Source organism: Notamacropus eugenii, chromosome 5 (assembly GCF_028372415.1).
Source record: "Notamacropus eugenii isolate mMacEug1 chromosome 5, mMacEug1.pri_v2, whole genome shotgun sequence".
Lineage (NCBI taxonomy): Eukaryota > Metazoa > Chordata > Mammalia > Diprotodontia > Macropodidae > Notamacropus > Notamacropus eugenii.
Window position 1 is genome coordinate 37,316,196 of NC_092876.1, and position 16,371 is coordinate 37,332,566.

Genomic DNA, 16,371 nt, shown 5'->3' on the forward strand with positions numbered 1-16,371 from the left:
GTGTATGCCAGTCCATCAGAAAGCATGGACCTTTCAGTCTTTTCTTAACCTAGATCAAAATTGGGAATCACAATGTGTTATTGTTATTGTTAATTATTTGCAGTAGACTACGTATCCTTCTCAAGTATACTTTCACTGCAAACAATCAAACAGGAAAATGAACACCAGTCCCATCTCTCCCCTGCTCCCATCCATCTTGTACCCTACAAGACTGGGAAGTCAGTTATGGCAAAGTCTGACGCATGAATGCAGACAACACTGCCCAGCTCCTGCTGGCCTTCTGGCACCAGGGGGCACCAGATGCCTGGTCTGATGATGGGGCTTGGGCTATTGGCCTCACTGGCTCCTGTAAATCCAAAACATTTTATTCCATTCTCATGATACTGATGGAGGCCGTATGAACCTGGGACAGGGAGAGGTGAGGATTTGTCCGCCGTATTGGAGCCCTACTACACTTGGTGTCTGCCCTGTGGTCTGCTCAAGGAGCCCCCCAAGGGAAGAAGAGGAAATGTTGCTGCCTTTCACCCCTCTCCAAGCCAAATTCCTTACTCATCCTCCCTTCCCATTGGCATTTTTCCTGACTCCAGGTCCAGTGTTCTATCCATTGAACCAACTAGCTGCCTCTAAGGCAGATTAAGAGATTAAGTGACATGCTAGTAAATGTCTGAAATCTTATTTGAACTTCTGTCTTTCTGATGCTGAGTCCAATGCTTTGTGCACTGTGGCACCCCCTAACGACCTTACATATTACTACACCCATGTAAATCTTCACGGGAGAGGATATTATTTCTATTTTTCAGTTGAGGAAACTAAGGAAGAAATGAAGTGAATTGCCCAGTGTCACATACCTCATTTCTAAAGCAGGATTTTAATTCATGTCAGGAAGGAGAAAGGGAAGGAAGGAAGGAAGGAAGGAAGGAAGGAAGGAAGGAAGGAAGGAAGGATGGACATTATCTCATTTGCTCCTTATAACTCAATGAAGGTACTATTATTATTCCTGTTTGTCAGAAGGGGACACTGAGGCAGAGATGAAGTGACTTGCCCAGGGTCATACCCCTTGTTTCTAAGGCAGGATTTGAACTCAGCTCTTCCTGACTCTAGGCCCAGCACTTTAACCACTGCATCACTTAGCTGCCTTACTAGTTTGGAATCTTGGTTCTGCCACTCATCTGGATGGCCCCTCTCCCTGGGCCTCAGTTTCTTCATAGATGAAATAGCTAATTTTATATGGGGTTTTTAAATATGCAAAGTACTGTGAAGCTGACCTCAGTGTAAGAATGTTGACCAAGTTTTATCCTGGAGAAGAGTTAAGAAAGAAGTATATATGTATACACACATATATAAAATCTCATTAATATTGCCCCCATTTTACAGATGAAGAAATTGTGACTGAGAGAGATTATAAGTGACTTGCCCAGAGTCACACAGTTAGAAAATGTCTGAGACAGAATTTGAACTCCAAGTCTAGACTCCTAGCTGTCCCTAAAGGGATTAGATGAGATGATCTCCAGTCCTTTCTGGCTCTCATTCCCGTGGTCCTGAGAAAGACTCCTTCTGGACTCTGGCTCATTGAGGCAGGTACATTAGCCCTTTCAGGATGGGGGGAAGGGTGTACAATGTGATCTCTTGACCTCATTGGGTAGCTCCACCTATATTGGGAAGCAGCAGTGGTCACAGGACACCTGGGAAGTGATGAAAAAAGAGTAGGGTAAAGAGCCAGAGGAGCTGTCCAAAGTCCTGGCTGTCATTTATGACCTGAGAGATCTTGACTCATCACTTAACTCTTTAGGGTTCGGTTTCCTCTGAGCCCCTTTTATTATATAAAAGGGTTGGACCAGATGAGCTCCCGAGCCCCATTCTAAGGCTCTGTAACCTTCTGTCTCCAGAAACCAACCAAGTCCCAAACTGGTGGATGCAGCCAGGTGAGTGAGTAGAAGACCTGGGTTCCAATCCTACTTCAGAAACTTCCTAGTGATGTGACTCTGGGAAGTAGCTTTACCTTTCTCATCCTCAGTCTCCTCATCTGTAAAATGGTATCTAACCGTTAGGTTAAAGTGAGGATCAAACACATGTGTGTGTGTGCAGTACATACATATGCAAATATATACATACATACAGACACATATACATGCTTGTATACATTTTATACATATAGAATGCTTGTATGTATATTTATAATTTATATATGTATGTGCCTAAATATATGTATGCTGTTGTGTTTGTCCTTCATTTTCAAAGAGGACCATGACATCAGGGAGATCATCACATGACTTGCAGTTGACTTGGATTTGAGTGAGAGAGGGCTGTGCAAGGTCACCAACCTCACTTTCTCCTCCAGAGGCATCTGGGTCCAGTGACCATATGTTCATCAGGATGACTAAAGATTGCCCAGGATGCAATCAATATGTGTATCTGTGTGTGTATATACACATATACATACATATATACATATACATACATACACACATGTATATACACATACACACATATATATGTTTGCATACCTATCTGCACTATTAAAATTTTAGTTATTAGCCAGTTAGATGGCACAAGTACTGGGCCCAGAGTCAACCTTTCTGAGTTCAAATACAGCCTTAGACACTTCCTAATTGTGTGACCCTGGACAAGTCACTCAGCCCTGTTTGCCTCAGTTTCCTCATCTGTAAAATGCACTAGAGAAGGAAATGCAAATCACTCCAGTATCTCTGCCAAGAAAACCCCAAATGGGGTCATGAAGAGTCAGACATGACTGAAACAACTAAACAGCAATAAAAGCATTCATTACTGTCTGCCAGGGACTGTGCTAAGCATTGGAGACAAAGGCAGCCCCTGCACTTCTATGTCCAAACAAGTGACTACAGCACCCGTTACTCTTGAAGTCAAGAGAGACCTGAGTTTCATTCCCACCTTGGATACCTGTACAGTGCTGAGCTTGGTTGGAATATCACTTCAGATACTTACCAGTGGTATGATCCTGGGCAAGTCACTCCTCTGTTCAATGCCTTCAGGGAGTCTTCTAAGAGTGTAAATTACTGATATGCATCAGAGGAGGGAGTTTTCCACACATGGTCAAACTACAAGTTGGGACTTAAAAGAAAATCAAAATCAAATCCTCATGAGGTTACTATGCAGCCAAAATTGTCATTGAATTGCTTTTTAGTCTGACTCTCTGTGACCCCATTTGAGATTTTCTTAGCAAGATACTAGAGTGGTTTGCCATTTCCTTCTCCAGCTCATTTTACAGATGAGGAAACTGAGGGTTAAGTGACTTGCCCAGGGTCACACAGATAAGTGACTGAAGCCAGATTTGAACTCAGGAAGATGAGTCTTTCTGAAGCCAAGCCCAGTGCTCTGTCTACTGTGCCACCGAGCTGCCCACAGCCCAAATGGAATGACCTTAAAACATGGTATCTATATGTCAATCATAATCTTCCTTTTAGAGTCTCTCCAGGTTGACAAATTCACCCCAGGCATCTCCTCTATCCCTTGTTTGTGGTCCCATATTAGTAAGTGGCACAATTTCCCATGTAACTCTCAGTATCCTATGTTCTCTGATTCTAAAGATTTTTCTGTAGTTGGGCCCCACCTCTCCACTCTCCTAAGGCCTCCAGTGTATCACTCTCTGAACAACAAGTGTGGAGAACAACAAATAAATATTTCAGACCTCTAAGTAAATATAGCCTACCTTTTCCTTTTAAGTAAAACCCAAGAGATGACAGCCTTCTACTCTCCTCCACCTCGCCTTTCCCCTGGTTGCTTTACTAACACCTGAATTTCTATTAAATTGGCACTTCCCAGTTACCATTGGGGTCAGGCACCAGATGTAGGTGGATGTACACATGTGTATATGTGGGGGAGGAGAGATGAAAGATGCAAGAAGGGAGAGTGTGGGGTGTGTGAGGTTGAGGAGGGAAATGAGTTATCTTCAAGTAATGAAAAAGCAATCAGTCATGTTCTGCTTGGCCCCTGAGGCCAGGACTGGGGGTGTAAGGGAAGATGCTAAGAGACCAGCTTAAGCTGAATGTCCACGAATGTTTCCCATCGATCAACATTCTCCCAACGGAAAATGGACTTCCTCATCACTTCACTCCTACACACACACACTCTGAGTTCCTTCCCAACTTGTATTCTTGCTGTTTCCCAAACTTAACATGCAATGGCTCACCTCTGTGACCTTGCATTGGCTGTCTGTTCTGCACAGCATATATTCTATCCTCCCAGAATCCCTAACTTCCTTCAAGGTTCAACTCAGGTACTATTTCCTAAAGAAAACCTCTAGTAATACCCTTTCCCCTAATTATTAGCGCTCCTGGGTCCCCTGATATTACTTTATATTAACTTATCTGTGAGTAGCCAGGTGGTCCAGTGGATAAAATGGAGACAGGAAGACCTGAGTTCAAAATCTAGCCTCAGACACATCTTGTCTGTGTAACCCTGGGGAAATTCAACCCTGTTTGCCCCAATTTCCTCATCTATAAAAATGAGCTGGAGAAGGAAATGGCAAACCACTCCAGTATCTTTGCCAAGAAAAGCCTGAATGGGATCATGAAGAATCAGACATGACTTAAACAACTGAACAACTTATTTGTGTCCATATTGATCCCCTCTTCACATACACACACAGTACAGTGTATGACTTCTTGTGGGCAGGGATGTTTTCATCATTTTTGTCCCTTTATCTTCAGCATTTAGCATACAGCAGGTGCTTAATAGATGTTTGTTGAACTGAATTGACCCTGGATGATCACTTGTCAAAGATTCAGACAGTCCCATAAAGGTTGGACCAGAAGGAAACTAAGTTCACATTGATGGTCAATCAGACAGAAGCTGAGGTCTTGCTCAGCTTTGAGATGCTGTGAGAGAAGGGATGTGTTTTTTAAGATGGTGCAGGTAGCTAGCTATTACTAGTTGTGTTTTTTTCTGGATTATTCAAAGAGAAAAAAATCCCAGGATTTGAAGTCAGGAGGTCTAGGTCCTCTTCTTAGCTCTACCACTTATAATCTATGTGACAAGTCATATGACCTCTCTGGACCTCAGTCTATTCATCTGTAAAATGAAGGCATGGGTTTGAAGACTTCCAAAGTCTTCCCTTCCAGCTTGAGACCCGGTGGTTTTACTTTCTTGAATCTGGTTGCTTTGGTCAGATCTTCTGGAACAACCGTTATAGTCAATTGGAGAGCAGATACATGCATTTGTTTCCTCATCTCTGAAATGGGAATTAAAGCATTTGCTCTACCCACCTCACAGGGTAGATAGGGTAAGGAAAGCATTGTGTAATCCTTAAAACACCATTGAATAAGGGATCTTCTCAGCTTTTCTAACTTTGGTTTTTTGTTTTTTTTTTTTTGAAGAGGAGAGAGTTCCCTAGTGCAAAGCTGCTTTTAAACTGTAAAAGAGAGAATCTTTTGACATTTTCAGAGCATCCCTTCGATAATCTGGTCTGAGGATGGTCCCAAAAGTAGAGAGCTTTGGAACTTAATGGATTCCTAGTTGTTTTTGTCATTGTTTGGTTCAGTCTGACTCTCCATGACTCCTTGGACACCAGCACTCCAGGCTCTTCTATCCTCTACTATCTCTCAAAGTCTGTCCAAGCTCATGTTCATTGTCTCCATGATATGATATGTCCATCTCCTCCTTTGTCATTCCCTTCTCCTTTTTTGGGGACCCCTTGCCAGGCTTTTAGTGGTCTTCTCAGTGCCAACAGTTATAAGAGACCCTGGGGCTTGGAGAATCTTTGGGACCTTGGGATCTTCCTCCTCATGACCTCTCTGAGGAAGGAATAAGTCTTTAGAGTCTGTAGGTCTCCTACATAGCTAATCTTGCATCTTCTGATCTAGTCACTGTTAGTTTTGGAAATCTGCCAACTAGGTACAATAGAAAGGTTGGATTTGGAGAGAAAAGCCTTCAAATCTTGATTGCCACTTAACTATTTTTGTGACCACTGAGTCTCAATTTCTTCATCTGGAAAATGAAGGGATTAGGACCAGATGAGCGCTGAGGTCCATTCCAGTTCTTAGTCCAGAAGTGGGGAACCTGCAGCCCTAAGGCCACATATGGCCTTCTAAATCCTGGATTCAGTCAAAAGGAAGCACTTAAGGATTTAGAAGGCCACATGTGGCCTTGAGGCCTCAGGTTCCTCGCTCCTGTCTTAGTCTATAATCCTAAAAGAGTCAAGAAACTTGAGTTCTAATCTCCAGCACTAACTGTATGTCATTGCAAAATAGGAGAAAGAATCCTGGGTGTGGATTCCTAACCTGGATCTGTCGCTTCTTATTTCTGTAACCTTGGATGAGTTCACCTGTGTGGGCCTCAGTTTAATGCTCTGCAAAGTGAGCAGGCTGAACTTAGCTGGATTTCAAAAGTACTTCCATACCAGCTCTAAATCCTGTGGTCAACTCTGTAAGATGAGAAAATGAGATGAGCCAAGTTTGAAGGTCTTTTCTAGTGTGGACCTCCTTCCCCCAACAATTCCATAGTTATTATTTTTTTCCATTATTGTCACATCCAGGAGAGAGCTCAGGATACACTGTCAAACTCATAACATGGCTTGCTCTGTCAGACCCACCTGTGGGATTTCCAATCAATCAACAAACATTTATTTTATTAAGGACTTTGTTTAGGTGCCATGCACCATGCTAAGCCCTCAGAAGCCAAAGAAAGACAAATACACTCCCTGCCTTCATGATTGGATCTTGAGAAGGACCAGAATGATATCACTGTGTTGGGGTCAAAGTACAGTGTGTCTGACTGTGGCTGGTCAGACCAATAGGAACTCAGAAGGCTCTGCCATGGGTCAGTAGTCCCTCTGAATATTTGGAAAGGAGATGGCTCTAAATTTGTGCCTCTCCTTTCTTCTGAAAACTACCCTCGTGTTCTACTGGGGAAAGCATGTCTATGGTAATAGCAATCATTAACATTTATGTGGCACATATTATATGCCAGACCCTGTGCTAGCTAAATGCTTTACAATTATCTCATTTTATGTCACAACAATTCTGGGAGGGAGGTGCTGTTATAAGCCTCATTTTACAGATAAGGAAACTGAGGCAGACAGTGGTGAAGTGACTTGCCAAGAGTCATACAACAAGTGTCAGAGGCTGAATTTGAACTGAGGTTTTCCTGATTCCCAGTCCTGTGTTCTATCCACCATACCATAGGAGAGACATAGTAGATGGATGGTAACCACAATGGGGAAGGCACTAGCTGCTAAGAGAATTGGGAAAGGCCTCCTACAGATATTTGAGAAGTGAGAGACCACAAATATCTAGGAAGTTCTGTATCATAGTGAGGTGAGCTGTTTTTCTGCTGCTCCCCAAAAAGACTCAAGATCCTCATGCTGCCATATTTATCCCATTGAAATGATCCCACCCCCAAACTCTAGGCATCACATCACATTACCTTTTGAGTCCTATTTCCAGTCCCTAACTCTTGCCCTCCCCTTAGAAAAGAAGAAAGAAAACATATAAGTGGTTCCACTGAGAAACTGTGACTAGGTGGCATTTTAATTCTTGGTAGTACCAACAGAAGAGACCTCTGATGTCATCAACTCCAACCCCCTTGGTTTTCTCTTCTGGAAAATGACAAAAGGTTAGGTTAATTAGAGCTAGAAGGCCCTCTGAGGCCATTCAGTCCAACCCTCTCATTTTACAGATGAGGAAACTGAGGCCTAGAGAAATCAAGTGACTTAACTGTCTTTTGACTCTTTTTGTATCCCTTGTGCTTGGGTACTAGGGTAGGTGTTTAATAATGGCAAGTGCTTAATATGGTGCTTAATAAATGCTTATTGAATTTAATTGAATTGCCTAGGGTCATCCAGCTAGAAAGTGCCTGAAGTCTTCCTGACTCTAGGTCCAGGGCTTTATCTACCACTTTACCATTCAGTACTTGTGAATGTAGTTAGTTGACAAGCATTTATTAAGTACCTACTATGTGCAAGGTACTAGCACTGGTGAAAGGGAAAACATTTTCCCTGCTCTCAAGTTCACAGTGTAATATAGGAGGGAGGGAGGGAGGGAGGGAGGGAGGGAGGGAGGAGAGAGAGAGAGAGAGAGAGAGAGAGAGAGAGAGAGAGAGAGAGAGAGAGAGAGAGAGAGAGAGAGAGAGAGAGAAAGAGAGAGAGAGAAAGAGAGAGAGAGAGAGAGAGGGATATGGTTGGGGAGATGGATCTCTCCGTGTAGGTATGTACATATGTGTAGGTGGGAGAATGTGGTGGGTACTGCGTACCTGCATATTCCAATGGTTCGATGTTCCTGTACGCACACGCATTTGGATGATGGGTACACGAGTATGTGCACCTATATGAAATAAGGGTCAATGGATACCTGTGTGCCATATACCAGTGGATGGATATGTCTGTATACATATGCAGGCAGAGGATTTGTACAGGTGACTGTGCATCTATATGGAAATAGGACAGAGATGGCAGATGGCATGCAGGTATACATGTACCCAAGGCTAGCCATGTCTGTATATGTATGCACTTTTGTCCATAGGTGTGTATATGACAAAGAAGGGAGATGGGGGACAATGTGCATACATGTTCTGTCCACGGCCCCTATCCCATGTCTTCCCTTGATGCCCAACCCTTACTGGCCCATTTTCAGCATGATCTGCAGGACCCTAATTTGCCTGGAGAAATCCTTTCCCTTGCCAATGATGTCCATTACAGGATTCAGAAGAAGTAACCTTGACATCTCCTTAAAAAAGTTTTCATGGGACTTCCTGCCTTCTGGTAAGCAGCCCATGTACCCCTGGAAAGGAGGTCATGTGGCCGCAGTCTTGGGAGCCCAAAATCGGAACCCAGGGAAAAGAGGGCTTTAGCCATCAGTACGTGGAGAGCAAAATATGCTTTGGAGCTTATAGAAATGTTTATGTACAGATCCAGTTTCCACGGTGGAAGGTACCACCCTTTCAAGAAAGCTGCCAGGTGAACAGCCTTGTTAACAAAGACAGAATCCCCTGTTCTCCTTCCCCCTGACTTTTGGGGGAGGAGGCTGCAGTACAGGGTGAGGGATGAAGGTAAAGACCGGGAGCCTCCAGAATGAAAGGAAGCAGCAGCAAGTGACTTAGCTGCCGGGAATAGGAAGCAGGCAGGCTTTGTTCCGGAATGAGTCTGTGTTAATATTCAAGCCTGTCCCTAAACAGGCCTGGATTCTGTAGGTAATTTAATCTTTTAATAACTGTGGCTTATAAGGCGGGAGTGCTGCCCACGGAGGCTGGCAGCTTGCCCGCTCACATACACACACACACACACACACACACACACACACACACACACACACACACACACACACACACACACACACACACACACACACACACACACACACACCTTCCCCAAACTCTGGCTAGCTCCCTTGCAAGCTGGAGCTCTGCGTGGCACAGAATTGAGCAGTTCAGACAGCTCCCTTAGGAGAAGAGAGAGGGAAGGGGGTAGGGGTCAAAGCAGGGAGTGGTTCTGGCCTTCCTCCCCTACTGGGGAAGGCCTATCAGCCTCCTCTGGGCTCATCTGATGTGAGAGATGCAAGATGAAAAGAGCAGGTAGAAGGGACCTGCTGGAGGTCACTCAATTCAATCCCCTCACTTTACAGAGAAGGAAACTGAGGCCCAAGGAGTTAAGGTGTCTTGCCCAAGGTCACAGAATCAGAGATTTAGATCTTAGAAGTCGTCTAGGATAACTCTGTTATTTTACAGATGAGGAAACTGAGGCCTAAAGAAATGAGAGATATGCCTACATTCATAGAATCACAGATTCAGAGCTGGAAGGGGCCTCAGAGGCCACCCAGTCTGATTCTGTCATTCTTTAGAGGAAGAAACTAGAAGTAAAATGATTTGTCCAGGGTCACACAGCTAGTAAGTGTTCGAGACAGGATTTAAACCCATGTCCTCTGACTCCAAGTCAAGTCTTCTCTCCGCCACACCTCACTCTGATGGAAAAGGAGAGGAAAAAAGAGACGACCATCTCATATTGCTGTGCCCTGGCTAGATGAGCCGTTGTGAATACTTGGTGATCCTCAAAGTGCCATATCAGTACTAGGTGTTACCGTTGGTATCATCACATTGGAGTGTTGGGTCCAGCTCTGGAGGCGAATTTTGGGAACATGTCAACAAGTCAAGAGTCTAGGGGGTGACCAGGTTGATAAAGGAGCCCAGGTGTGTTCTCTCTCTCTCTCTCTCTCTCTCTCTCTCTCTCTCTCTCTCTCTCTCTCTCTCTCTCTCTCTCTCGCTCTCTCTTTCTCCCCTCCCTTCCTCCTTTTCTTTTCCCTCCTCCCTCACTCTTCTGTCCTCTTTTCTCTCTCCTCCCTTCTCTTCTTTCCTCTTTCTTCCTCCCTCTTTCTTCTTCCCTTGCTTTTCTCTCCTCTCTCCCCTCTCTTGTCACCCATGTACTTCAATCCATTGATTTCAGTTTAATTAGGGCTTTGGTAAACACAGGAAGTCCATCTGGGCCAGCCTGGGTCAAGTTTTGCTCGAGCTAAGAATAAGTGGTGAATGGTCTATGCTTCCTTCGGTATCTGATTGGCAGTGTCCATGCTGGAGGAGACTGAGCTTCTGGAAAATAGGAGGCCAAGACAGACCCCTCTTCCCTAGGACTGTTGGCTATTATTGCCTGACTGGCAACATTCAGCTGGATGGCCCCTTGTATGGGGGAAAAGGCCAGTTGGTTCAGAAATCAACAATCCATCAAACATTTATTTTAAAAATAATTTAATTGCTATATTTTGTCCTTTTATTCAGCCTAAATCTCCGCCCCCCCCCCATGTTCCTTTCTCTCCTTCTTCCTGGAAAGCCATCACTTATAAGAAAAAAATTAAAAATGGAAAATAGAAAGAAGAAAAAACCAAGTAAAGTATTAAGTACTTACTCTGTGCCTGGTACATAAGGATAGGGACTGAGTAGGGACCTATGATTTCACTGGTGTAGGGTACTCCCAGAAAAGAAAACTCTCTCTTCCAATGCAAATTGGCACCTTCTCTGCACCTTGTAGCCCTAGAGAGTTCCTAGCATATAGGACATGCCTTTTGGATTGATTATTGTGCTAGGCACTGTGCTAAGTGCTGACTGCCAAAGCTTATGCCAGCTTTGAGAATCTTTGATTCTATAAGATACCTAGGCAACACAATGGAGAGAGCAAAGGGTTTGGAGTCAGGAAGACCCCAGTTCAAATCCTAACTCAGACATGTACTAGCTGTATGAGTGTGGGCAAGTCACTTCACTTCTATCTGCCTCAGTTTCCTCAACTGTAAAATGGGGATTAAAATAGCACTTACCTCCCATAGTTATTGTGAAAGTCCAATAAGAAAAAATATGTTTATATTTTTATGTTTATGTATAGAAAATACATATAAAATATATTTATAAATGCTTATGTTTATAAAGTTTGCAATCCTTAAAACAAGATATGAATGTTAGTGATGATGACGATGCTTCTAAGATCCTATGACCTTCACCAACCTGGCCTAACTGGACCCATTGTCAGGTTCTGGGGGCCTCAGCCCTCTCTCCCCTACAAAGTGGGAAATGATAAATATCATAGGATTGAGACCTTGGAGGTCAAGGTCAATCCCCTGATTGGACACAGGAGGCAATTCAAACTCAGGGGTAGTAACTTTCCCAAGGTCTCATAAGCAGTGGGGGTGGGGGAGAGAGAACAGTAAGGGTCAAATGATAACACATTTACTGTTCACAACACCCCCATGATGTACATAGCATGCGTATCCCCATTTTATAGAGGCAGAGACAGAATCAGATAAGTGGTTTGCCCTTAATTTAGTAACTGTCAGAATCTAGATTCGAGCTCAGTCTCTCTCCCACCCTTGAGTCTGTTGCCTCTCATGAGTGGATAGACTCAGTCGGTAGAATGTTGGCTGCAAGTATCCTAGTCATACTTTGCTGGGTCTTTGGGGAAGAGAGCTGAGTCTCCTGGCTAAGACCCCAGGTCTCTGAGTTGGGATCTCAGAGACCACTGGATCCAACTCCTTCCCAAATAAGAGACCATGCCTAAAAAGTGATTATCCAGCCTTTGTTTGAAGGTTTGAAGGCCTCTAGCAGGGGAAGCCTCCACTAGAATATTGGACTTGGGATCAAGAAAACCTGAATTCATATCCAGCCACTGGCAGTGTGACCCTGGGCAAGTCACTGCATCTCTACATTCCTGCCTCCTCCTCTGTAAAATGGGGATAATTAATAGTATCTACCTCCATGCATAAATGAGGTTTATTTAGTTATTTTTAATTCTTTTGTTTTTTCTTTGCTTTTTTTTTTTATTTTATTAGTGAGGTACATAAATGAGGTTTAGACACTTCACTTATTATCATTATTAATATATATTATCTCTCTCTTCTTTTTTTCTCCCTCCCTTCCTCTCTCCTTCCCTCTATCTCTCCATCTGACAGAGCAAAGCTGAGGAAGACGTGGAGTCCGGGGAGGACCTGAGTGGTGGCAAGCGAAACAGTCGATTGTTAATGAGTAGCTTCTCCAAACGAAAGGTCAGGATGGGAACCCAGGCCAGTGCTTGGGCTTCCATTGATGAAGTCAGACTCACAAGCCAGAGATACACTCAGGAAAACCAATGAAATGCCACTGATAACCAGCATTTCCCTAATACTTGGTGGGACACAAGGCATTTGACACATTCTTTCATTTGGGTGCTAGACTGGGGGCCGCCACGTTCAAATGCCAGCTCTGCTTCTTACTCCCAACATGACTCTGGGCAGTCACATTGACCCCTCTCTGGGTCTCAGTTTCCTTAACTTTAAAATGAGGAACTAAATGATCCCAAAGGGCCTGTCCAACTATGAATTTATGATTCTTTGATCCTCCCACTAACCCCTAGAGGTAAGGATAGTATTATTATTAATAATATTATTAATATTTTATCGATTGCACAATTTATATTCATATATTGAATAGTTTATCTATGTGTTTATATATATTTAGATCTAAAGATAAAATTAGATTATTTATTATTACTGTATATAGTAAAAATAGCTAACATTTAAATACAGCTTTGCACTATTTAACCGGCTTGCAAAGCACCTTACAAATATTCTCTCATTTTATCCCCGCAATAGCCCCCTGATAGTGTCCATGCTATCCAGGGGCTGTGTTTTGGTCTTTACAACCCTAGTGCCTGGCACAGAGTAGGTACCTAATTATTGTGCATTTCAGTCAGTCAGTAAGCATTTATCAAGCTCCAATTCTGTGCCAGGTACCTCTCTGGGTCTCAGTTTTCTCATCTCTTAATTGAGAGTGATAATATTTTGATTACCCCTTTTATAGGGTCATTATGATGAAAGTACTTTATAAAACCTTAAAGCACAATAGAAATTTGAGTTTTTATAAACTTCTAGAGTATTTTAAGGTGGTGTAATGGACAGAGCACCAGACCTGGAGTCAAGAAAAGTAATCTTTCTGAGTTCAAGTCTGGCCTCAGGCACTTCCAAATTGTGTGACCCTGGGCAAATCATTTCACCCTGTTTGCCTTAGTTTTGCCATCTATAAAATGACCTGGAGATGGGAATGGCAAGCCATGTCATTTTCTTTGTCAAGAAAACCCCAAATGGAGTCACAAAGAGTCAGACACAACTGAAACAACTGAATAGCAACAAAAGTGCTTTTATCATAATGACCCTTTGAAAGAGCTAATTTAAATATTATTACCTCTAATTAAGAGATGAGGAAACTGAGGCTCAGAGAGGTACCTGGTGCAGGTAAATGCTTATTGACTGAAGTGGCAAGTGCTTCAGTCAACCCATAAGCAATAATTAAGTACCTACTCTGTACTAGGTCCTGTCCTAGGTATAGAGGATACATAGACAAAAGCATCCACTCTGTACCAGGTCCTGTACTAGGTATTGGGGATTAATCTGATCAGATTCCTCGGGCAGGATTCAGGAGCCAGAGGTAGAGCTTCAGGTATTGCACAGCCCCACACAGCCTGGGCCGGTGCCTTCTCTAGAGTCTCACCTCCCTAGAGAACTTACTCATAGTTCCTCCCCAGGGTGCAGGGGCAGGATCTGGCCAGGAGTCCCCCACTAGCTAGACCCAAGGGCCACTGCAGAGCCCTGGTAGAGCCAGTCAATGGGGCACAGACAGAAGAAAAAGTGGGGTAAAGGGACACACAGGCTGAGATGTAAAGAGGAGAGACAGGAGAAGACAGAGAGGAGATAAAAGCATCCTTCCTAGACTGGGGCCTTAAGACCCCTCCAAGTGGAGACCGCATTAGGACAGAACTTTCTTGCCCCATAGGAAATTCAGGAGCTTATCTGCAGCCAGAGCTTCTTACCTCACTCATCTCTGCCTCATGGCTTCCTTCATGTACCATCTCCTTTTGGGATTCCCCTCCTTATTTGGGCTTCCTGAGTCCTCAAGTCATTGTGCAGAGACTTCTCTGAGTACAGATGATCATAGATTGAGGGCTGGAAGGGAGGAGTTAAGTCGAATCCCTTCATTTTACAGATGAGAAAACTGAGTCCTAAAGAGATGAAATCATTCTCCCAAAGGCCACTCGGGTAGTAAGTGGCAGTCGGGATTTGAACCCACATCATTCATTAAGTCGAGCCTTCTTTTTGCTACTGTGTGAATTCTGATTCCATGGCTGACTAGCATTATGTCTCTCTCCTCCCTATGCAGAAAAAAGGCAGCAAGCTGAAGAAGACTTCCAGTATTGAAGAAGGTGATGATGATTTGGACTCCCAAGGCAGCCAGAGCAGAGGGTCAGTTCCCTGGGGCAAGCACCTGGTGGCCAGGCATGGAAAGGGAAGGGTAGAATTCCAGCAGGGTATCTGGGGATGAAGTTCAGCATCTAAGCACATCCCAAAGGTTCTTGGAGCTTTGCTCCAGAGCTGGAAGGAACGTCAAAGGCCATCCAGACCCACTTGAGGAAACTGAGAGTCTCATAGCTAGTAAATGTCTGAGGAAGGATTTGAACTCAGGTCTTCCTGATTCCAAGTCTAGTGCTCTAGCTACCACTCCATACTACCCTGTGGCATGACAGCTATATCTGATAAGCTCTGGGAAGGTGGAAGTGAGAGTTTGTACCTGTATGAGGTGACCGTGATGCTTCTTCTTCTGTCCTCACTTGGTTCATGTAGGATAAACCGGCAGAAGAAGACCATGAAACTGTCCAGGGCTCTGTCTGATCTGGTGAAATATACCAAGTCTGTTGGCATTCATGACGTGGAAACAGAGAGTAAGTAGAAACAGTCCCCCAGATCCCAGGGGGTGGGGTGAGGGGAGGTAGAGATGGAGCTACAGAAGTAGGGGGGAGGTGTAGAAGGGAGAGAAAGTAGAAGGGAGATGGGGAGGGAGCTACAAAGTGGAGGGGTGAGGAGACGGAGAGAGATGCAGATTGGGAGATTAAGGGAACTGGATAAATTGCCTATCCCACAGGGTCATGAGGAAAGAACTTTAGAACCTTTAAGTGAGGTATAATTGAGTCCTTTAGGGGTGTCGGGATCCAATAGAGGGGGGATGATTTTGGAGCCTTAAGACCTGGATCAGATGCTCTGTAAGTTACCTACTCCTTGTGCAACCTTGAAAAAGTCATTTCCTATCTCTGGACTTCAATCTATCTCCTTCTCTGGATAATAAGAAAGTTAGATTAGATGACCTCTATCAAACAAAATTTTGTTAAGTGTTTATGTTCTGGGCAAACAGAATCAAAATTGAAGTGATACTTGTCCTCAAGGAACTTATACTCTGGAGATGAGATGAAAATGGATAGATGGATGGATGGACAGGCAGATAGATAATGTTTATGTGAAATTAATTCAAGCAATCTGGGAGGGAGATGTTGATAGCAGTTGATGGAAGGGACCTATGGGGCTTATCTTGGCAGGGAACACAGTGCCTGAATAAATGTTTATTGATTAACTGTCAGATCTGGTGTACCCAATTCATGAAAGCAATCCTTCCTGTAAGGTCCTCAAAGACCTGAGAGAAAGGCAGTCACCTCCTCCAGAAGCAGCCTGTTCCATTTTGAGACAGATCAGATCTGAGAGCTCAAATTGACCTCCATGATGCTTCCACTCCTCACTCTTGGGTCTGCCTCTTGAGACCAAAGAAAAGGACCAGGGTAGGAGGTGGCCCTTGAACTAAGCTTTGATAAGAGCAAGAGATTCCAAAAAGTGGTGACAAGGAGGGAGGGTATCTCAGCATGGTGGGCAGCTAGTACCAAGACTTGGAGATGTCCGACTCTAAATCAGCCCTAGTTTGGGAAAATCAAACTTCTGTGTTCAGAAGTGAGGGCACTCAAATGCCAAGAGACCTACATTCCTTCACTGAGAGGTGAAATCCCACTCAGTGGGATCTTCTTTTGGGGGGAAGGGGTTGAGATTTTGCCTGATTCCTCATTCCACTCCATGGTCATTA

The 16,371-nt window shown here is 43.9% G+C and overlaps 1 protein-coding gene across 1 annotated transcript in view; it reads left to right on the forward strand.

Annotated features, from left to right (window-relative positions):
* PLCH2 (phospholipase C eta 2) overlaps positions 1 to 16,371 on the forward strand; it is a 334,868-nt gene that overhangs the window by 295,356 nt on the left and 23,141 nt on the right. Inside the window, exons 14-16 of the mRNA XM_072608589.1 lie at positions 12,393 to 12,485; positions 14,632 to 14,714; positions 15,093 to 15,190. Of these exons, the coding sequence (XP_072464690.1) occupies positions 12,393 to 12,485; positions 14,632 to 14,714; positions 15,093 to 15,190 (274 nt within the window). The remainder of the gene's footprint in view (positions 1 to 12,392; positions 12,486 to 14,631; positions 14,715 to 15,092; positions 15,191 to 16,371) is intronic.